Source organism: Elephantulus edwardii, unplaced genomic scaffold, assembly GCF_000299155.1.
Source record: "Elephantulus edwardii isolate Elephantulus edwardi_28Jun2011 unplaced genomic scaffold, EleEdw1.0 scaffold00001, whole genome shotgun sequence".
NCBI classification, from domain to species: Eukaryota; Metazoa; Chordata; class Mammalia; order Macroscelidea; family Macroscelididae; genus Elephantulus; species Elephantulus edwardii.
In genome coordinates this window covers 7,117,128-7,140,533 of record NW_006399751.1, presented here as the reverse complement: position 1 = coordinate 7,140,533, position 23,406 = coordinate 7,117,128, and the positions used below count along the sequence as shown (strand labels likewise).

At 52.7% G+C, this 23,406-nt stretch overlaps 2 protein-coding genes across 3 annotated transcripts in view; one reads left to right on the top strand and one right to left on the bottom strand.

Moving 5' to 3' along the window:
* The window catches only part of LOC102856354, a 12,815-nt gene extending 1,259 nt beyond the window's left edge, over positions 1–11,556 (top strand). The window contains exons 3-9 of the mRNA XM_006878907.1: positions 15–88; positions 5,021–5,176; positions 6,047–6,142; positions 6,431–6,587; positions 7,361–7,505; positions 8,497–8,687; positions 11,402–11,556. Of these exons, the coding sequence (XP_006878969.1) occupies positions 15–88; positions 5,021–5,176; positions 6,047–6,142; positions 6,431–6,587; positions 7,361–7,505; positions 8,497–8,687; positions 11,402–11,556 (974 nt within the window). The remainder of the gene's footprint in view (positions 1–14; positions 89–5,020; positions 5,177–6,046; positions 6,143–6,430; positions 6,588–7,360; positions 7,506–8,496; positions 8,688–11,401) is intronic.
* Positions 11,557–16,891: 5,335 nt separating this feature from the next.
* The window catches only part of CMTM4 (CKLF-like MARVEL transmembrane domain containing 4), a 41,791-nt gene continuing 35,276 nt past the window's right edge, over positions 16,892–23,406 (bottom strand). For both annotated transcript variants that reach the window (XM_006878715.1, XM_006878716.1), the window contains exons 3-4: positions 18,249–18,347; positions 16,892–17,192 (exon numbers count right to left, since the gene is read on the bottom strand). In XM_006878715.1, the coding sequence (XP_006878777.1) occupies positions 17,028–17,192; positions 18,249–18,347 (264 nt within the window). In that variant the 3' untranslated portion in view covers positions 16,892–17,027. The remainder of the gene's footprint in view (positions 17,193–18,248; positions 18,348–23,406) is intronic.

The window sequence follows — 23,406 nt, the reverse complement described above, 5'->3', positions numbered from 1 at the left end:
GGGCCCCGCGGCCGCCGGGCTCCGCGCGCTCCTGCCCGCGCGCGCCTTCCTCTGCTCGCGCAAAGGCCGCCTCCTGCTGGCCGAGTCGGTGAGTGCGGGGGCCTGCGGGAGGAGCGTGCGCTCGGGGGCCTCGGGGAACCCCACTGGGAGGCAGGGGTGGCCGTCCAGGTGGGCAGTGCGCGGCCACAGTGCCCCGCGTCCCCGCGCCCTGCTCGCCCACGCCTCTCCTGGACGCACAAAGTTGGAGAAACTTCCCCAAGTTTACTCTGCTTATAGTGCCAGGCAGAGGCGGGGCCCGAACTCAGACCTTCCCGCAGCCCCAGAACCCACGTGTCCCAGGTGGGCCCCGTGTAGGGAAGACTAGGGGGTGACTTGGGCATCTCTTGGTTGCAGCCATCGGCCTTCCACTAGCTCCTACCCGCTGGATGGGCCCCACTTTCCACCCTCTGTTTTCCTGAGTCCAGGGAGCATCGAGCCAGGCTGGGGGTGGAGGACACACTAGAGAGACACCTGGCCAGTGGAGAGGCTTATGGTTTGGGAGGAGAACCCCCGGGATTGGGCGAGGCGGAAGGACGGCCGTGGCAGCCTGGGGTGGGAGTGGAGAGGGCCCCAGCGGGTGACTTCATCCCCCTCCTCCCCTCGTTCGCCGCGCCCCGCTCTGCTCCTTCCTCCTTCCCGCTCACCCCCACCCTGGGCCTCGGGCCGCCTTTGTCTTCCCTGCTCTCCAAAAGCTCCCGCTCTGACCGCCAGTGGCATGGCCTGGGATTGGCCCCTGGCCTGCCCGAAGAGAGGAAGAGAAGGCTGAGCAGAGGACCGAAGGGATTTGGGGCAAGCACCGAGCAGTCATTGGGTCCTTAAATCCCCTGACACTTTGTCCCAAGGGCTGAGGTCTAGGGCCACTGGATGGGTGAGAGTTGAGGATGTGAGGGCCAAGACCAGAGAGGGTATAAGGGAGTCAGAGGAGAGCCCAGCACATGTCCACTCCTTGGTGAAGGGCCAGGTCTGGACTCCCCCTGAACTCCGCAGAGTGGCCTTAAGAGACTGCCCACCTCAAACGTGTCCTGCAGACTGATGGGAGCCACCTTGGGGAAGAGAGAGACTTTGAATCCACTATCCACAGAGGGGACCCCCAGCCGGGACAGCCTCATGGGTGGAGAGAATAGAGCAGGCCCTTGGTCGCCTCTGGGCGGAGATCTAGGTCCAGGGGGATGAGGGAGAGTGGGGGAGGGTCACTCTGCACACAGGCGCTGTCTTTGTCACTTATGCCTCCTGCGTTGTCACCCCAGCCCCCACCCCCAAGCAATTAAGGAGGCTGACATGGACAGGAAGAGGGAGGAAGTGGCCAGCAGGGATTAGGGAATGAGAAAACAGGAATCCAGATGGGGAACTCCAGAACCAGGCAAGTGAGGGGTGAGGGGACAGGAAGGGGAGGCCACAGGAAAGCCTGCAGCACAGGAAGCAATGCAGGACTGTGGAAGAGACTGAGGGTCCATGGCCTGGCTTTCCTGGGAGGCCATGGCAGCCTCTCAACTTGTCCCTGAGCCCTAGTTTCCCATTTATCCTAGGAAGGTCCAGCTACTCCCATAACTACGTTCAGGGATGGGGTGCCGCAGGGCTGCCTGACACTCCCAAGCTCATTTGCCTGAGGCAATCACGGTGCTTCCTGTAGGCCACCTCAGTGTCCCTGAAGGGCCCCCAGAGCTAAGGTGGTGACCACTCTGCCACTACTTGCCTGGCCTCTGGGCTCCTCCTCAGAGTGCCCTCACCATGGTGAGGAACCAAGAAGGTAAAGGCACCCATCCCCCCTGCACCCCAGCTGTGTGGTCACCCAATCCTGGGTCCAGATTGGGGAGGGGCCCTCTTCTGTGTCGTTGAGCAGAGCACATCACTTCTGAACTTCAGTCATCTCTGTAAAGTGAGCTGTGAGTAGGGCCTGGAGAGTGGGCAGCTGTGCGGATCAGAGGACAGAAACCACAACCCTGAGCAGGAACCAGGCACAAAGAGACCCGCCCTCTTGGCCTTCCCTGCCCCGCCCACATGCAGAGCCTTCTGGAGGGCCTCAGCCCCATCAGCATCATCTGCCTTCCCCATGCCTTTGACAGGGCTGCAGGGCACATTTCCAGTCTCGGCTGTCTCCCTGGCTAGTACGAATCATTTTCTTGGAATAAATTCCCTGCCTCTGTGTAAATCCCTACCTCAACAGGGAAAAGCATGGGGCACAAAGCTAGACGAAGCACAAAGCAGGGCCGCAATGCCCATGGACCACATCCTATCCTGGATGGTTTTCCTATAAAACCTATATACCTACCACTTAAGCAGTTCTGGTGGCTTACTGGTAAGGAGTTGCACTACCAGGCCAAAGGCACACAGTTCAAATCTCCAAGAAATCTCTTCAAATCTCAAAAAGAGATGAGCACACTCCTCCCAGGTAATCTGCTTCTGAAAACCTGCTGGAGGGTCAGCTGTGAGTTCATTGGTTGTGACGCAGTGGTACACAACAACAACACACCTATCACTTACAGAGTACTATGTTTACCAGCTTGACGCTGCATCCTCCCTGACTCAAGGCGATCCTGTGTCTATCAGAGTAGATCACACCACAGGGTTTTCCAGAGACACATGACCAGGTCTTTCATCCAAGGTGCCTCTGAATGGATTTGAACTGCCATCCTTTCACATATCCACAAAGCTCTTTGACTCCTCCAAGGACTCCTTTGCTATCTGTTCCATTTGCTTTATTACAAATGTCCTAGGCTGGGTTCTCTTGAAAAGGCCAAGCAGTGAAGCAAGAAGGCAGGGTCTCAGGCTGCCGACTGTAGAGGTTCCTGCCTTCAGAAGCCGACTGCAAGTACTGCAGGGCTGATGGTTCAGGTTTGGAGATGCCATATTGTTATGTGCCATCGAGTCAGAACCAACTCTTAGCTGACCCTCCAAGCCAGCTTTTAGATGCTGTAAATCACATGACAGGCGATAACATATCTTCCACCCACAGAGCAGAGGGTGGATTCCAGCTGCCTGCCTTTGTTTTGACAACACAGTTTGCCACTAGGCCACCAGACTGCAGAAGCCAGAAAGCAGAAGTCGATCTGACAAAATCTCCAGCTTTTTGCCAGAGTTCACACATCAGTCCTGTGCAGGCCACACCCCTGAGGAGACCTCCCTTTAACCAGATACAGCCAATCAGATCATGATACTGAGGACCATGGCCACACTGGCCCAGTATTAACCCTCTCACATATGTCTCCAGGTATTGGCCCATCCATTTTCTCTTTTGAGGCATTCAGAGTAAATTGCAGCTATCAGCACATTTCAGCTCCAACCACTTCAGCAGGTGTATCATTAACTGAAATTCACCGTCTTAAAAGGTAAAATTTACACCCATGAAAGCACAACTACTAGCTGTTGGGTGGATCAGCAGTTTGAACCTACCCGACACCCCGCGGGGACAGATGACGTTGACTTTTCTAGTTAGGGTTTACCATCTTTTAACCCTACTGTAGGTTTAGCTCGGTTGGGTTGCCTATTTGGCAGGCTCCCTTGAATCTGCTTAGTTTTGATTTGTCTCTGCTGGGCTTCACGTGGTTTAGTGGGTTTTGCCACCTGCTGAGAGGAAGGGTGGGAAGCCAATTAAAGCTTTCTGATTGATTCCTTGAAGGGAACCAGAATGAGGGCTGCCTGGGTCGAAGTTGTTGCATCAGTTTTGACTCCTAGGACTCCGTGTGACAGCAAAATTGCCTCATAGGCTTTTCTAGGCTGTAATCTTAGAGATCCCAGAGCATTTAATCATGCTAATGTGAAACCTCTGCTTGGACCAAGTCATCAGAACAGAGCAGGGTAACACCGCATGGTTCCAAATTGGGAAGGGTGTACGCCAGGTGTCCTATCTCCATACCTTTTCAACCTGTATGCAGAGCACATTATCCGAGGGGCTGGTCTCTATGAGGAGAAGTGTGGTGTCAGGATTGGTGGAAGATCTATTAACAATCTGCGTTATGCAGATGACACAACCCTGCTCGCTGAAACTGGGGAGGGCCTCATGCACTTGTTGCAGAGGGTCAAGAACTGCAGCCTTCAGTATGGATTGAGGCTCAATGTCAAGAAGACAAAGATTCTAACCACTGGACCAATTGGTAGCATCAGGATGGATGGCAAAGAGATTGAGATTGTTCACAGCTTCAGTTTGCTCGGCTCCACTGTCAACACTCTTGGCACCAGCAGCCAGGAAATCAAAAAACATATTGCGATGGGACAGTCTGCTGTTAGAGACCTCTCTAAAGTACTCAAGAGCAATGCTGTCTCTCTGGAGACTAAGGTGCGCCTGATACAGGCCATGGTTTTTGCAGTCACTTGTTATGCATCAGAGAGTTGGACAATTACTAGGGAGGATAGAAGGAGAATTGATGCCTTTGAACTGTGGTGCCAGAGAAGAGTATTGAATGTACCTGGACTGCCAAGAAAACAGATTCATCCTAGAGAGGGTTAAACCAGGCTACTCCTTGGAGGCAAGGATCCTGGGGCTTCATCTGACATACTTTGAACATGTTGTAAGGAGAGACAGGTCCTTGGAGAGGGACATCATGCTTGGGAGGGTGGAGGGACAGCGCAGGAGGGGAAGACCCTCTATGAGGTGGATTGATTCAGTGACTGGGGTGATCGGGATGGGTGTGTCGGAGGCAGTGCGATTGACACAGGATAGAGCAGGGTTTAGGGCTGTTGTACATAGGGTCGCTGTGAGTCGCAAACGACTCTATGGCATATAACAACAACAACAATCTTAGAGATCACCAAGTCTGTCTCCTGCAGAGCCCCTGGCTGGGTTTGAACCTCTAGGTTTTTGGCTAGCAGCACAGTGTTTAACCATTGTGCCACCAGGACCCCGTGGGCCTCATGCTTGAGCGCAAATCCTGAGTGCTCACGAGCACAAGTGTATCTTCCTGCTGGAGCCCCGTACCCTCCTATATTCCTGCCCACCAGACAGGAAGGCTCTGACTTCGTCCTGCATCACCCCTACCCCCAACAGGGTCTCTCCTTCATCACGTTTGTTTGCTATGTGGCGTCCTCGGCCTCTGCCTTCCTCACAGCACCACTGCTGGAGTTCCTGCTGGCCCTCTTCTTCCTCTTTGCTGATGCCATGCAGCTGAATGACAAGTGGCAGGGCTTGTGCTGGCCCATGATGGTGAGGGCTGGGGCCCTGGGAGAAAGGGGTGGGCTGCCTCCTGAGGAGGGGCCCCATCACACTGCACAGAGGAGGAAGCCAGCGTGTATTTTGTTCCTTTTCAGCTCAGACCCTTTCCTCGGGGATTGGAGGGGGTGTCTGTAGTTGATTAGAGCCAGGTGAAGAGACTAGGGTTCAGTCAGCAGGGCTTCAGCACTCCACGTCCATGAACCTGGAGAGAGTGGCCCCAGCCTCCAGTGACGGGGAACGCAGAGACGGTCCCTGGCCACCAGGGGGCGCTACTGCTCCCAGCTGGGCCTGCAAGGAATGAGCCTCAGCCGCAGGAATTCAAGCCATTTCCACAAGGGCTGGGCGGATTAACTGAGGACTTGCAGGGTTTATCCTGCCCCCTATACCATCTGGCAGCCCTGGCCTCCTTTTAATCACCTGGGGGTTCCCAGAGCCCCTGGCCTTTGGACTCAGCCTAATGAAATGCAGTCCAGGAAAGGGAGACTAGAGACCGACTTGAACCCTAGTCTCCTGGTTTTATTAGCCAGCATTCTCCCACCTGCCTGGGGAGGGCCCGAGGGCCACACCCTTTGCCCCATGAGCACCAGAAACCCCAGTGCAACTAGACCTGCCACATGTACCTCATTTGACAGCCAGCGAGGAGCACCTGATGGGCTGCAGCCTGGCTATGCCCAGCTGGACCGGAGGCAGGGTGACCTCAGCTCCTGGCAGCCAGCAGGACTGAGAGACGCCTGGGCAGGAGTGGACATGGGAGGAGAAGGGAGTGCAGGTGGGACCCGGATAGGACATGAGCACCTAGGGCCTGGGCGTGGGGGGGCCAGGTGTACGCCCACTCCTGCCACTCTGGTGTCCTTTCCCCAGGACTTCCTGCGCTGTGTCACCGCGGCCCTCATCTACTTCGCCATCTCCATCACGGCTGTCACCAAGTACTCTGACGGGGCTTCCAAAGTGGCTGGGGTGAGTCACTGCGGGAAGCTCTGGGAAGGGGTTAGCCAGGACAGCCCCCCTTGAGCTTGTTGTCCCCAGCAGCCCCACTGCATGTCCATTTGGTGTGGATCCTGGACCCCAACTGTTTAGATTCACGTGGCCAGCCCCGTGTGGAAGGCTGTCACCAAACCAAATAGAAAACTCATTTCCCCATTTATCATGAATCAGAGGGGTCTCTGTCCACCTGGCCAAGCTGTGTCCAAGCAGGAAGTGGCCTGTGCTTGCCACCTGGTCACTGCTATCCACTGTGCTCCACAGGTGTTTGGCTTCTTTGCTACCATTGTGTTTGCAGTTGATTTCTACTTCATCTTCAATGACGTGGCCAGATTCCTCAGACAGGGGGACTCCACAGATGAGGCCCAGGCAGGGACCAGTTGCTCCCACCCGAAGTGGTCAGAGGCAGGTCGTAACAAAGGTGAGTGGAGCCAGAAACCCATCTGATGACCCCTAGGACAGAGGCGACTGCTACAGTGAGGCGTCTACATCGCAACCTCCCTGGGACCTCTGGGTTAGTGAGCTTGGGTTCCCTTGGCGAGTTACTGATCACAAACTCGTCCCCTGGGGTGCACAGGCTCCCTGGGGCCCCAGCCTTTCCAGGAAGGGCAAGCCAGGGCATCCCCCACCCCTGCACTCCCGGGTGAACCTTGTCTCTGTTGGTCACAGCTGTCACCTGCCCTGGGAGTCACCTGGTCACTGGGCCGACTCCCTCTACAGTCTCCCCAGCCCAAGGGAACCACACGTTGTCCTCACTGGCAGCACCCACTTTAGTTTTAACCGCCAAAGAGTGTCACATTATGACCCCTTGGGCCCTCCCCCTCCCTGGTCACCAGCTCAGAATGGCTGCCAGGCCAATGCCTGATTTAAACACAACCAAAGTGGAAAGTGGGGTGACTAGCCTTTTGCAGGTGACAGCACAGCCCCGCCATCGGGCCACGTCTTGAAGGTGTTCTGCCCTGCATGGGGTGAGGCATGTGACCTGGGATGTGCAAAGGGGGTTGAGGGGACATCGGCTGGATTGGAGGCTTGGCAGTCAAGTTTTCCACAGTCCCTGCCCAGGGCAGCTGTGTCAGGAAGTAGGGAGGGATCCCCCCTGAAGGACAGGAGGAACAGAGGAGGCAGAGGCTGAGAGGGAAAACAGGCACTGGAGGGTGTAGCCATTCCCCATCCCGCCCCCCCACTCCCTGAGAGGCACTCACTCCCAGCTCCGTGGCCCCTGCACCCTCCTGGGCCTTGTGTCTGGCACGTTGAACCTGACACCTGCTGGCATGTCCCTGATCTGGCACCAGGTCTCTGCCAATGGGCAAGGCTGGAACACCTGCCCTTGGGGAACTCGGTGCCCAGCCCAAGAGGGAGTTGGAACCTAAGGGGCATTCGCTGTTTATACTTGGGGGGCTGTGCTTGAGTAGGTATCAGGGAGCACCTCCCAGATGGGGCAGAAATGGCACCAGAATGCACACAGGAGGTGGGGTAGGTGGAAGGAGGAGCACAGTTGTAAAGAGCAGGTGCCCCTGTGCAGATGAGCAGCCGGAGATGCCTCTGGCGACAGCAGGAGGGAACGTGTCTGGATAGGTTGTCCAGGGCGTGGAGGCTCTTCTTGGGGGTGGGACCGTCCCTGCAGGGCACCTGTTGCCTTGGCAGTAGCACCAGCCAGGCAGTTTCTGAACCAGCACCATCTGAACAGCTAGACTTTGGGGGCCTTGGGGATCTGTGCACCCCAAAAACTTCATCACAAACAAGCTTATCCCCTGTATGGAAGTGAATACTGTGTTACATGTTCCCAGATGTTTTCTTTAGGCCTTGCAACCTGCCACCAGGTGTTGAGGAGCTCTGGTGGCACAGTGGTTAAGTGTTCTGCTGCAAGCCCAGGGCTTTGTGGGAGAAAAGAGTGGAGAATCGGCTTCCAGGTCAGAACCTGGGATGCTGCTTCATGGGGCAGCATTGCCGAGTCTACCAGGCTTTTGAGTTTTTCCATGTTTGAGTTCTCAGGTTTATTTTTTGGACAAGAAAATGGTTGCTGGAGGGAGAGGGAGACAGGTGGGGTTAAAATTCAGCTGTGGGACCCTGAGGACCCCCCCCCCCGATGGGGACAGCTTGGGATACTTATGGGGGCACTTTAGCATCATTTCAGGGGAGCACCACCGCCCCCACAGCACACACTTGGTGGTGGACCGAGCTGCCTGTGGGGGTCCAGCATGGGCTCAGCACAGCATGGCAGCTGCTTCACGCTGAGCACTTGGCTGCTGGGCGCCTGGTTAGCTGTGAGTCCTGGAGGCTGTCCCTGCCCTGGAAACTCCGGCCAAGCATCCTCTCTGCTTTCCTTTCAGAAGAGAATTCCGACTCCGACTCCGACTGAAAGTCCGCCCGCCCGCGCCTGGTGAGCCTGGACCATCGGGCCTTCCCTCTGCACTGCCTGCCCTGGCCGGCCACCTGCCTGACCAGGGGACACCGAGTTGGAAGGATGCTCGATACTCGCAGCAGCAGCAGCAGGCTGACCTGGGCCTCCCTCGGCCTCCAGGTGTCCATTCCGAGTCTAGTGTCCATGACCCCTTGGCTCAGCACCATTTAACCACTGTGCACATGCGGGCATTTCAGTGTCCCAGCCCACACTCGTCCCTGTCCTATGAGCCACATCCAATTTTAGCCCCTTTCCTAAAACAAAAGCAAAACCTCCAGTTGTCATCAGAACTCAGTGTCAAGGGGAGGCTGGAGGCCGTGGGGCCCATCTGTCCACACTGGGGACAAAGCAGAGAGGCTCCATTGCAGGGTCACCTCCACGGCCTCGGCTGCACTTGATGCAGCTGGTCAGCAGGCAGTGTGTTGAGCATTCTCTCTCAGGAGTAAAGGTCAAGGGGCAGGTCTTCCCTTTCAAAACCTCATCTTCTAGAAGAATGGGTCTCAGCACCTCTGACACCCTCACCCTTAGACACAAATTGACTTCTTAGGTGACATGGCTGTATCCTCATAAAGCTCGTCCGCTGGTTGACCAGGTTCAGAAGACAGAGCAGACGGGTCACGGGCAGCTGGGCAGGCCCAGCCACACCCTCGCTTCCTGGGACACTCAGGATGATACACTTCTAGACGCCAGAGCAGGTCGGCTGACCTTCTCCTGAGGGATGAGCCTTCGGTGTCACCAGAGGACGTAGATGTATATGAATCCTCATCGGATTTTGGTAACTTTGTATCTGGATTTTGGTAACTTTGTATCTTTTTTAAAAAAATACAAATCTTTTTAACAAATGGCATTTCCTGTGACCCTTGTGAATGAGCCAGAGTTCTGGGCCTTCGTAGCCCTGTTCTTCTCTTGCATGTGAATCCTCTACTCTGAGTGAAGCCATGATGGAATAAACCGGACTGACCATCAGCTCCAGGCGTCTGTGTGTATGAGCAGGGCTGAGGTGAGTGAGGGTGAGGACAGAAAACAGATGGTAATGGTTTTTCCATGTCCATTTATTAAACAACTCCTTCATGACAATTTAATACAATATTTATTATGATTAGTGTTGAGAAAATTATTTCCCTCTACATACAAAAATACAGTTTTGAACACTATGAAAACAATCAGGACAAGTACCATGAAAAAATTGGTCCTTCAAAGGAAACAAAAGGGGACATTGAGGGCAGTGTGAGGCTTTGTCTACTTTTGGGGGCTAACAAGGAGCAAAGTCTCGGAAGCCCCCCAAAGCCACGCCCCACGGACAGAGTCCACCCCGGCGGGTATCCCACACACGGTGCTGGCGGTGGTGTGTGGCTGACCAGCAATCAGCATAAGCCAGCATTTATCAGATGGGCAGCACCTCAGAAGGCCCAGAGCTGTGTCTTCAAAGTGTGAAAAAGAAACAAAACAAAAAAACAACACCAAACCCACAAAACCCCTTAACATCAAATCCTAAATTATGAAATCACCCGCCCACCCAAAGTGCTAATGGGCAGAGTACCAACGAGTAATCATTATGTTGGAGTTACTACATAGCCACCTGACTTGACTTCCTTTACAGAAGAGCTACATAATCTGACCCTTCCAAGAAGACAAACAAAAGGCAGCTCCAATGTCTGGACAGAGCGGTGCCTTCACGCGGCGATGGCTCAGCCAGCTCGCTCAGAGTTTTCTGGACCAAATACAACCACCGCCCCTCAAGGGTCAGGGGAGACGGGCAGTGGTGTGACCTCTGGCCTACATAGGATTAAGCTGCTCATGGCAACACGGGTTTTGTCTGGGCCAGAAGCCTAGAAAGGGCCGCCCGGGATGTCCCCGAACCAGTCTGAAATCGGAGAGGAAGGGGAGACCGGGGGAGGCCAGCCCTGAGCTGGGCCCTGGGAACCACCAGGCCAGAAAATACCTGGCTGGCCAGCCCGCAGCCACCAGGGAGCGGCCAGGCAGGAGGACACAGCAGCGCCGCCCTGGGTTGGTCTGATCCAGAACCACCTTCCTGTGCGGCTCCAGCCGAGCGGGGGTGCTCCACGATGCCCACGGGGGTCAAGAATGAACGCCAAGTGCAATTATGCTGATTGGTACCTATTTCACAGAAATAGACTCTCACTCTCAGACTAGGTATGCAGAAAGGAGATGGTGGGGTGGGAGAAGGGCAAAGCCGATTGTGTTTCCTTTTTAAAAATATACGTGAAGTCAAAGGGAAATGGCCAGACCTTAAAACCGGCATTGCTGAAAGCATTATTGAAAGGACACGATCTAAAATCAGGCTACAAAAATAGTGTTATCTGGTTTAACCAAATGTACATTTTTTTTTCAATCCTATGATTGACAAGAGTGCTTATGTGACACATGGAAGGCACCAGGTGAAGTGATTATAATTTGTCTTAAACTATACAGAGACAGGATTGCCTACTTTGGAGGAGGGGGGAAGACAGCCATGCTTGTAATAAATAGTTTATGGGTTTATCATAGGTTCCTGAACTCCTACAAAATTCAGTATACACAGATACCCTCCACTTCCAGCATTCTGGGAAAGGGAGTCATCTCAAACAAGATGAAGCTATGAAATGCACTGGTTTTATCCAAATACATCCAAATAGACTTCGCTGGGGGTACTTCTCAGCCCCTGAGAATTTGCCCTTCTCACGTGCACAGAGCGTGTCTAACAGTCTCAGCACTTGGAAAACCAACTGTGACCAAGGGGAGAAGGGCCTGTGCTGGACAGCAGACCTCAGCCAGGCACCGCCTCTCGGGGACACCGCCCACGGCTGCCCTCATCGGCTGGCCATTCCTTCCAGTTGCTTTCCTGATAAAAGAGGCCATTTCCTCCTGGGCATCAGCAGTGTCATCTAAAAAGACAACTCTGTCCGCGCTGCTGCTATCAGACCATGAGCGAGTGAGTCCCACGCAAGCCACCATCAGCGTACCCTTCTCCTTTCAGGCCGCGCTATGACCATCTCAGGCCTCCGCAGAGCTAACTCATTCAGGAAGTGCTCGCTAACTTCTTACTCTTGCTAGAACCTTCACTCCCCTGATCCAGGCAGGATTACTACCTTAACCAAAGGCTGACGGACCATCATGTGTGACACATCCTAACACAACTAGGCCTCTTCAGGGTGTCTAGTTAGCCAGCAAAGTCTTGGCATAAAGAATGCAGACCAGAAACTCACCTCCCTATAAGACAAGTAACACCTGTCAAGGATCCATAATCTCGATTTGATAAGATGCAAGTTGCCGTTGACGGAAACCCATAGGCTTATGAGTAATTTCTTTACTGTTGAAAAGGGAAATAAAAAATGCCAAAGGTTGAGAACTGATACCTGAATGGAAAAATACAGAGAGAAGAAAAAATGGGCTTTACTAGAGCGAAGAAAAGTCATCTTCAGAAGAAAAATCTAGAAGATCTAACACAATTGAGGATAGTTTCTTTCAGATACAGTTTCTACATGTCAGAAATAGAGAAGGTTAGGATCCTAATAAGGAGGGAAGAAATGAGAGATTGTGTCGAGTCATTCAACGTTTAGATGACTCAAGGCTGAGTCCATCCTAAGAAGCCTGCTGACACCAGATCCCAGGTCACCTGTCCAGATGGCACAAGTCCCCAAATTAGCCACCAAGAGCTCTCCCACAGAGCCGAGAACACTGGCCCCAACGAGTTCTTCCCCCCAAGCTGATTCTGGGACACATGACCCCACATTTCCAAAGGCGAGAAAGAGAACAGGAAAGTTGAGAGCCAAGTTCATTTCTCATGCCAGCCTGGGTTTGTAGACATGCCTGAGTTTTCCTATTTCCAACTTCCTGCAGCAGACGGGGCCTGAGTGAACTGGTCAGGGCTGCCTCGTCCCTGGCCTGAGCTCACAGCCCAGCATGGTAGTCCCACAAGCTGTCACCCAGCTGGCCCTGACCTCACAGCCCAGCAGGGCAGTCCCCTAAGCTGTCACCCAGTTGGTCTTAGGAGTGTGAGCAGGGAAAATAACAAGGCTCAGGGGAAGAGAGAGGCTCCGCATCTTCTGTCTTCCCTCAGAGCTAAAAACCCCTCCAGAGACCTCCCCAGCTGAGGGTGGCGCCCAGGGCCGGAAGCTCTCTCTAGCCTGCTGGGGAGACTCAATCAGCAGCTGATGCCCTAGAAAGTTCTCTTCTCCTTTTGCTACCTATCAAATGCCATCATGTTCCTGGAGTCAAGAGAAAACTGACACTTGGATGCTGGTTTCACGGTTGCTTTGCTTTTAAGAGTAGGGGCTGGTGCGGTGGGAGCCCCTGACATCATCCCCCCCCCCAACTGGCAACACTGAACTCTCTGCTCCACTCTCTCTCAGCTCCAGCTGCATTAAGTCAGGCCCTAGGACTAACACGCAGACAGTCCTGCACCGACAGGACTGCACCTTAGTAGAGGTGTAGCTATGGAAACTAGCGACTCCGGCAAGTACATAAATTGTGCCCCTTGGGGGTGTGTGGAGGGTAATGAGTGCCCAGGGGCAATCTCTCAGCTGTGCACAGGCTCAGGTGCTGACACAATTTCAAGCTAAGCGGCCGTCAATGACATCTGCAGAAACCCCTTCACCCTCTATCAGGCTGCCTCACTTGGGCGCCTTCATATTTGTGGTGTATTGAAGGAGTCTCCCTCCATGATTTGTCTGGTGGCCCCGTGGACCTGACCTGGAGGCAACTGGCCCTTCTTTTACCCCTTGATATCTGCGGTGCTTGAGGAAGAAGGTCAAGTTGTATCAAGTTCATAGACGCTGTTGAGTGGTGCCCCCTGCAGGTGATAACCAGAACACAGGCTGTATCAAAGATCTGCCTCTGGATGTTGGTTCACCTCTGAGAACAGAGAGACAGGTGAGGGATACCTTCCCAGATCATATGTGCGCGTCTACAGGAGATGCAAGCGGGGGCCACAGGGAGGCCTGGCACAGACACCGGGCTCTGCAGGGCCTCCTCCCTGCAGACGTGTGGACGAGTTACAGCTTCGCCTCTCAGGGATCCCCTGTGCTGTATCCCAAGATGAAAGTAGTAAAGCTTCTAAAAAACCCATAAAACAGCAAAACTATGAAAGAGGTGCAACGCACAGAGCTGAGTTATGAAACCGGCCAGAAACAGGCAACACAGGGACAGCCCACAGCCGCTGACAGGCTGTGCTCCCGGCTCCTTTACGGCCTGTAGCTCCTGCTGCCCAGGAAGACATCACGACGGGGACTGGCCATCTACCCCCTTCTTGTTTTTTCTGCAGGCAAAGGTGATTTACTTTGGACAGCTATTACTGCAGAGGATAACATTCTACTTGCTTTCCTTTAAATCAAACCTCCCTGACAAAATTCTAATCCATTAACAGCCTCTGCCTCTCCCAGCTTTACTGAAGTATTGGCCAAGAAGGATCTTTAATCTTTCATGATTGTAATCACTCTGTCGGAAATGGAAAAGGAACTTCCTGCACGGGAAGGAAGAAGAAGGAGAAGAGGAGGGAAATGACCAGATAGATGCCCACAGACCTGATGAGTGTCGAGATAAGCCTTCTGTGGAGACGGCGGGCATGCACCGATTGAAACGCATCAGAGCCCACCACGGTCCCTACTGCACTGGACGAGTCCAAATGGACACGGCAGTGCTAAGTTTAGCTCAAACGACTAAAGTCTGTCCCAGTGACTTGGAGGAAACTAAGGTTGCCACACCCTTAACGTGCCCCAAACCAAGCTGGCAAAAGCCCACAGTGGGGCTAGTGAATACATCCTTCAATTCACTGAGGGGTGGTCGTTTTAAGCCCACCCCCAAAACTGGATTGTCTTCTGTTGATGCATAAAGGCAACACGAGGAAGATGCAGGTGTCCTCCTCACCAGAGAGACATGCTCCCTCTGTAACTTCTCAGCACCCCGTCTAGATGGGCCGAGACAGGAGGTTGCACATCACAGAGAAGGTCTGCATGGCCACATCCAGGTCTAGTGGGAGTGACTTCAATATAGTGAAAAACACTGACCAGAACTAGGGGAGGGGAAGCCTCATGATATAAAGGATATTAAATAGTTACAGGAATATAAATAATTCAAACGACACTGACTCTGGAATTGCCCTCTGTCCTCTGTCAGCACTAACAGTCTCCCCGGCTTCAGAACTGTTTGCTGCAGCAGAAGATACCACCTCAGGGGGCCAATTGATTGTCTCTTTCTCGCCAGATGATAAGCTGGCTTTACTGAAGTGACTCAGGAAACCGGACTACAGTCCTGCCTGAACGATCTTCTTTTTCTCAAACTCGCTTCAGAGGCAGCTTGCTGTGCAGGCCCTGTAATGTGACTCCCAGCAGGAGATGTCTGATAGGGCCTTCCTTCCAAGGAAGGGGGACGACATTAATGCAAGGCTGAGTCTCTGTGACCCTGTTTTTAAGTGGATAATAATTTTCTCTCCCAGAGAGAGAGAAGCCCAATTCTGACTATGCGCGTGCGCGCGCACACACCCCTCCCTCAACAAATGTGAAATAAATACATGAAATGAACAGACGAAGCCCCGATGTCGTTATCTCCCCGTAAAATCACTGCGTACTGGGGCGCTGAAGTTTGGGAAGCTTGGGGTGGTGCTGGCTCACAGGGCGCGTGGACAGAGGGCTCCCAGCGGTGGGCGGCACCAGCTAGGACGAGCAAGGGATGGTGACCATCCACCAGCTGGGCGGGGCCTGCACTAGCTGCCGTGGCCCCGGGAGCAGCCAGGGTGCTCACACCGGTGGCAGGGGCCACCCACGGGAGGAACTAGACCAGAGCTCGGGTTGTCCTGAATGAATGCTCCGTTCAGGGAGCTGAACCCTCTAGCACCTAACCCTTCGGAGACAGCACGGTGCCACATCCTGTCGAACCCCTACCCAGCAGTGCTACCTGATCAAACCCCTGCCCTCTGAAGACACGGCCTGTGGTGGATAAACTCAGTGCCGCGTGGACACAGACACACGTGCTTCCCTGCCTGCTGCCTGGACACACCTGTCCCTCTCGCTCTCAGAGTCGCTCCACGGGGACCTGTCGAAAGCTGTGATCAGTCATCTCCATGTCACTGTACATTTTCCCCGCCTGCAGTAAGTGTGTTTTCCTGGACGAGGGCTAAGAGCCGGAGTGAAAAGTCTGTAAACATTAAAAAAACAGCTCAGAGGGTGAAAACCCAACAAATCAAAACTGTTTCTCCTAGAAAAGATATGTGATTAATCTCCAATAAGCGGGGAGGGGGAAAAAACCCAACCAAATACAAAAAACCTAGAGCAACTTAAGAGCTTGGTGACGTCATTCTTCACAAATAAACATCTTCACTTCATTAAGAATTCAATCAAAATCCTTAAGTAACCAGAATTATCCCCAACAACCTACGTTCATAATTATAACCCCAAGGCACCGGAAGCTGTAGCAGTGCCTTCTGAAATGTCACTGAAAGGACGTGTCAAGGCGCAAATTCAAGTATTTAAAATTCTAGACAATTCTACGCAGAAGCACTTGAGGATTTTCCTCAGGTGTCCACACACATCCCCTAAAATGAAGGGGTGCATGTGGATTTGTAGCATGCCCCGCCCGGCCGGTAGCCCCTGACACCGTCACATGGGCACACACTCTGGCTGGTGGCATGGACCACATTCCTTTCCCGGCTTCCACCTGAGAAGGTTAATGTGACAGGAAACCCAAAGTGCAGCCTCAAAACAAGACTGTCCCCATTCCTAAAGAAGATTCTGGAATTCAGGAAAGTGATTCGTTTGAGGAAGAATCAAGTGATTTCTCAGCAGGGCAGGAAACAAAGGGTGGCCCTCGAACGAGTGAGCAGTGGGGCAGAGCTGTCCGAGGGGACGCCAGCTCTCCACAGCCCCGGAGGCTCTGGATCCAGCAGCGTTCAACCAGTACGTCCTCCTGCTGAGACCTCCAGGGTCCCAGGTGGCCTTCCAGGCTGGGGCTGGCTCTCTCGATGCCCAGGTGAGGAAGACAAGGAGGAGGTGAGGACCCTGGCAGCCAGCGTCACCAGGCCTGGAGCCCACCACGGCAATGCAGAAACTCCCAGAAGCTGCCCCATGCCAGGGCCGACGTACTGTGCCAACCTACAACATCAATTCCTTGATGATCTTCCCCCCAGCTCAGCAGCCCAGTTCATCCATAGTCTTGTCACAAATGCATGTGACGGAGTGATTCAGGGTCAGTCAAGACCACTGAGCTCAGGGACAGGCATGGACAGACAGTCGGATGGCTGTGCCCTCAGCCATTCCCGGCCGGAGAGCATGGCCTTCCTGGTCACTGCTACCTGGTCACTGGGACTTCCTTCACTCACATATTTGCCTACAGGCCACTCAGAAACCCTTTCCCAAATGAACTTTTACCAAAGAGGACAAAATTCAACATAATCACAAAATCTGACGTGACAAGGGAGAGAAACTTGATTGCAGGGGTGGGTGGGAGGGAGGCGGCCACTGCAGGTCCTCACGTGTCCAGGCGCTGGATCTCGGGGCGCCCGTCCACGTCCCGGGACTCCGTGCGGGCTCGGATGTAGTCATTGGTGCTCTGCTGCCGGAGGCTCACTCTCCACTTCTGTACCGACAGGAACGTGTTCACCGCGTAGGCTGCCGTGGCCAGGAAGCCAAATATCTAAAGGAAACAGGCTGGTGAGTCCTCAGCATGTCGCCTGGGCACAGGTCTCGGGTCGGGCCCCGGCCCTGAGTGTCCCCCCCTGCTCTGTGGGCAGCCTCTGGCTGTGCCCTCACGCCCAGCCCTGCTAACGCTTGACCGTCAGCCTGAGGCTGAGTCTGCAGCTGCAGTGACCCACTTAGGTCCTGCCTGAGGAGAAGACTGCTTGCAATGTTTTTCTGAAGTATTTTGAATCTGTAAGAAAAAAAAATTACAAAAATGCCTCTTTCTGCAATACCTTCATGGTCTCTGGTCTCAGATGAGAAAGCACAATGTATTCATCTTACAATGTGGACAGAAAACACATGGTCTCAGATGTGAGCCCCAAAATCAAGCCACGAGGGCCCCTCAACCTGCTCCTCAGCTGCCGCCTGCCTCTAAATGCTTGGTTCTAGGTGGGAGTGGAAGCAGGGTTTTAATTACATGATAATGATTAATGAATCTACCAGGTTAACATTTCTGGAAACACTTTAGTGTCTCCCTCCAATTCCACATCCCTGATACAGATCAGAGAGTGACACAGCCTTCTCCTGTGTGGTTCCTGATACTTCCCTCTGGAACCCCACCTCAAGGAACAAAGGTGCCACCTGACTGCTTCCCCAGGAGACTGCTATCGTCTTCATTAAGCCCCATACTAGAGGGAGAGACCCTAACAAGCTGTATCGCTCACAGACCTCCATGTCTTCGTGTGACCCATGTGACTTTGCTTCTCCAAGCCGAGCACGCATGAGAATCACTGGAGGGCTTGCTCAAGCACATTTCTGATTCAGAAGCTCTGGGATGGGGACCAAGAACTTAGCCTCTAGCAAATTCCTGGGAGATGCCGAAGTTGGGGCTCCAGAGGGGTACACTTTGAGAACCACAGGACTGAAGGAACTGGGACTCGCCCAGGCCCAAGAGCACCCTCGTTCCAAAGCAAAAGCGAAAGGAGTATGAACAGGCCATGGACACATGCTGGCGAGAGAGGGCACAGAACCGAATGACCCGTCCGCATTGTAACCATGTGAGCTCACTTACCACAGCGGCAATTTCTGCCCCAGATTTGTGGTTTAAAGCAGCCAGTACAATCGACGCGATAAAGAAGAAGAAAGTGCTGAGTCCAGTGTTGACCAAGTCCTAAAGTGAAAGAAAATAAAACCCCGTAAGCGAATCATCCCATCCTCTGCTCAGAGTGCCCACCTTGCTGCAGCACCCGTTCCAGTCTCGCTCCTATTAGAGAGGTAGGCGACGATGTTCGGAGCGTGTGACGTTGCTCTATAAACCACCACAGCAAATTCCACATTCCCACCAGCCACGCACCCCACCAGCCACGCACCCCTCCAGCCACGCACCACGGCTTAATGACTGACAGGAACAGCCAGCCAGACGGCTAAGCCTTCAAGGGCACGTTTACCAATCACTGCCTACCGCTCCCAAGCCGTGGTGGCACCAAGTCCATGAGCCTGGGACGCACCAATACTGGTAAAATCTCCCTGAAGATTCGTCCTCTTCTGCTCGTGGCCTTGAAACAGGCGGTGCCCACACACCAAGCACACACCTAGCCATGGCCTTTCAAACCTCCATGTTGCTAAAACCTAGAGGATTTTCTCTTAAGCCTCTTGCATACCAAGTCAGATTCCATGTCTACTGTTTCAAAGGCTTAACTCCTGTCTTTCCTGTGGGGAGAATACAGCGTGGAGAGCACAGCACCGTAAGCAAGCCGCCTAATTCTGTTACTCGGTTAGCACAACCTCTGTCCAGAGCTGGGAGCTCTCACATCATCATCCAGTTGTTATAGCGTTTTAAATGGGACATGTGCTCTATCAGACATCTCCCTTCCAGCCTGCCGGATCTGCCCCACTCCCTGCTGCCTCGCCCCGGCCACTGTGGGCCCCTAAAATCCCCCAAGGCTGCAGCTCTCCTGTAAGAGAAGTGGGAAGTCAAGGAAAAGGAGTGAAGCAATGATCCACCCCTTTGGATTTTATTTTGGGGGGACTCCCCTTCCAGAACATAGCGAGCCTGGTGAGGTGTGAGCCCCAGAAACACACTAACTTGTCAGCACCCTCTAACCCAGAAAGCTCCAGCTGCAGGCCCGTCAGCTAGGCCGGGTGTGCACACAGCTTTATTGGATTTGTACAGAGTTCAAAACAAATCTGAACAAGCCAACATTCAAACACCAACACACTACAAATAAAAACTCGACTTGCAGCTGTTCTTGAAAAGTTGTATCAGAAATGTTAGGCAGCAGCAACTCCATCTACTGGAGCTGAGCCGGAGGACCCTTCCTCCCAGGCCCTGGCTGTCCTGCTGGAGCTGAGCCGGAGGACCCTTCCTCCCGGGCCCTGGCTGTCCTGCTGGAGCTGAGCCAGAGGATCCTTCTTCATGGGCCCCAGCTATCTCCTCACCTGCCCCGGATGTCATAAGCCCAGCCCCAGAGACTGCACCAATCACCACATGCCACACCCTTGTGCCCCGCCAGCATCTAATCAGCCTTCCAGGCCCAAGTGGAGTCTGGCACTTTCACCAGGCCTCCTGGTCATAGGAATCCACTTGCCCCTGTCTGTGTGTTCCCAGGCCTCAAGATACACACACACACACGGACACAGGCAGCTTGCACCTGCTGCTTTATACTTCCAGTTTCCCACACCTGGCACAGAACATCCAGTCAATATTTACGAACAGATAACACAGCGTGTCCAGCCAAGGGTGGTCACTGGCTCTGGTCTCAGCTCAGCACAAGGAGACAAGAACACTTAAGACAAATGGCGCTTAAGACAGTAGCGGTCTGGGGTGTGGGGGTGGCAGCTTCTGTCTGTGGTACAGTTCTTACCATACTGTCATTGTCTCGTTCTATCCTAAACTATGTATGATTCAAAATATCTACAGTTCCACATTTTCAGTCCTGAGGAAACTGAGACCCAGAAAGAACGAGTCATGGTCCAGGACTCAGCAAATGGCCCCTCTGGGTGATGCCAGAGTGTTCTCAGTCCACCAGACACTTGGCCTGGGCCTTGCCGGAGAGGGCTGCGAGGGGTCACTGAGGAGGGGCAGCGTGTCACAGGAGCGGGAATGGGCAGTGACGTGGGGTGGGGGACACAGCGTGCCTGAGCAGACACTGCCAAGTTCAGCGGGGTGAGAATCAGAGTCCTCAGAGGACCTGGGACCTTGGGGCCCAGTGATCCTGGCCAAAGGATTAGCAAGGACCCAGTGGGAACAGAAACCAGCCTGGAATGGGTCACACATGCAACAGGGAGTAAGACAAAGTCCAGATCGTGGGGAAGGGCAGTAGCCGTGCTTGAGCAGGGAACCCCGGGATGCTTTGGGGGTGTGGGTGATACCCCACTTCGTGGCACAGGTGTGGTCACCACCTGATCTTTGTGACTCTCCGTTAAGCTGTACATGGACGTTTGCACACCTTTATGAATGTGCTACATTGGGCAAGGTAAAGTTAGAGAAGAAAAGTCAGGGTGGGGGGCCCAGAGAAGGCACGCACAGTCTGGGGTGAGGGGAGATGCAGATTTGTGAGCTTCTTACTACGTGTTGTTGGTTACTGTGTACCAATGAGTCGGAACCAACCCATAACTAACCCTCTGGTGGGTTTTCTGAGGCAGTTAAATGCATGGGAGGAGATGGCCCATCTTTCTCCCAAGGTGGATTCGAACTGCGTGCCTTCAGGACTGCAGCGCAGCTTCTTGCCACTAGGCCACCAGAGCTCTTACTATAGAGGAAGACAAATACCAGGGGATAAACCCACAGAAACCAGACATTCACAGGCTCTCTGTGGTACATGTTGAACGATCCTCCTTATTTTTCATTTGTCATCCATGTTTCTGTCACCCCAAGGTTCTCAAATAACCCACATTTCTAAGTCCACACCAATCACATTCACCAGCTGACCCTGTTGGGATACAAGTGCTTCCAGCACTTGTTAGGAAGGATCCCACAGGACGGAAAGATGTTCCCAAGTCATCCTGTCTTCAACACCCAGAAGCCAGACATCCACAGCCCCAAGAAAAGGATAGAACTCCAAAAGGGCTGAACGGCATGGCCGTGTGCTGGTGGGCGAGTCACCACGATCGAAGGAGAGAGAGGGAGGCTGAATATTAGGACGCTCACTGCATTCTGCCTCTAAGGATGAGTTACTGAGAAATCTAAAGCAACGTCTTTTAACACATTCAAGGCTTTCTGAGAAGTAGACAAAATGGAATGAAGATAACAGAGTCAAGCCTGGTGGCTGTCTCCAGGAGAAAGGAGCAGCCGACAGCCACTGCTCGAAGCCCCTCTTTCCAGGTTAGACGGATGTGGCCACGCTGACATGGCACCACAGGTCGGAGGGCTTGAGAAGCACATGCTTTATGCACTTTATCAGCTCATTCTATTCCTGTAACAACCCCATGAGCAAATTACTATCCCCGTTTCACTGGTGCAGGATTTCGACTTGCCCAAGGTTCTCCAAAGAATTAGGCCTGTCAGATTGCAAGCCTAGGTTTGGACCCCCGGCTGCTGCCTCCCCTCTGTCAAATCCACACCCCAACCTGGTTTCTTTCGTTCCTCAGCCAAGCTCCTCCCTCCACAGTATTCATTTACTTGGAACACCAGAGGCCCAGACACAGTGGCCTTGGTAGCCTACCAGTAAGAAGCTGCCCTGATGACCTGAAGGCACGAGGTTTGAATCCACCGGCTGTTCTGAGGGAGAATGATAGGCAACCTCTTCTTGTGATTTACAGCCTCTGAAAATCCACTGGAGGGTCAGCTGTGAGCCAGTTCTGACTGGACAGCGTGTAACTATGACATAGCTTACATTTTAGCTGAGGGAGGGTGTTCGTAAAGGATATGGTCAATCTTCTGTTTACTACACTATCACTTAGGCTGCAATCCTCTGAGTATTTTCTTAAAGAAATAGGATAGACTTTATTTTATCTTAAAAAGTAGTTGAAACTGCTTTTAAAAAGTATAACCTAGTAAAAACAAGGAGCTCTTGTGGCTTAGTGGTAAGGAATGGTACTATCAATACAAAAGCACATGGTTCGAGTCCACCAGATGCTCCGCAGGGGAAGGGTGGGCAGTCTCCTTCAGTGCAATTAACTGCCTCTGAAAAACTGCTTGAAGGGTCAGCTAGGGGTCAGTTCTTACTTAATGGTACACAACAACAACAACAGTAAAAACAAGAGAAGGAGTCCTGCTGGTACAGTGATAAGCAACAGCCTTAAGGTTGGTGGTTCAAACTCACTCTTTCTCTGTGTGAGAAAGACCTGGCAACCAGTTTCTATCAAGATTAAAATCATCACAAGAGTCCATAATTAAGGTAGCATAGTGGAGTGTACTTGGGGCAGTGGGAGGGGTGTGGGGGGACTGTATAGCAAAGAAAGAATTTTTCTTTTACTTTTCAAAGAGAGCAGCGAACTGGGGCAGGGTGAAGCAGACGGGAGGGCTGGGCAGGGAGAAAAGTACAACAATGAATAAATGGAAATCCAAAATCTCTGTAAATGTTCATTAAAATTATTAAAATTTAAAAAATATTAAAATCATCAACAGCAAAGAAAATTAACTCCAACTCCTGGGGACCCTCCTTCGGGACTTTGAGGCTTCAGAGCTTCGAGAGACTTGTCCCTCTCTCTCCTGGAGAGCTGCTAGTGGACTCAAACCACCGACCTTTCGGCAGCTAACACTTAAAGTACCACCTTCTCCATAAAGATTAGGCCTGAAAAGCTCTATGGGCCAGTTCTACTTTGTCACATGGCTTTATAATGGGTTGAAAATTAAACAGCACCCAATAACATTACAAAGAAAGATTCAAGGGAGCTCTGGTGGCCTAGTGACAAGAAGCTGCACTGCAATCCCAGAGGTACATGGTTCGAACCCACCAGATGCTCTGCTCGAGAAGGAGGGGCAATATCCTCCTGTACCAGTCAGATCCGATTTCACAGTGTACACACACAGACATACACACACAAAGAAAGATTCAAAATTAAAACCAACAAAAAGGGGGGAAACCTCCAAAACCATGGACAAAATTCTTCTAGTACTTGAGGCTTGAGACTTAAAATGTCATTAGGGTTGGTTTATTTTTTGACAGGAATGAGGCTGGAGATAGAATGATTGAATTTTGGAAAATCAATGACTTATTCATTGCAAATACATTTTATAAGAGACACAAACGCAGGTTATACACATGGACTTCACCTGATGGTATGCA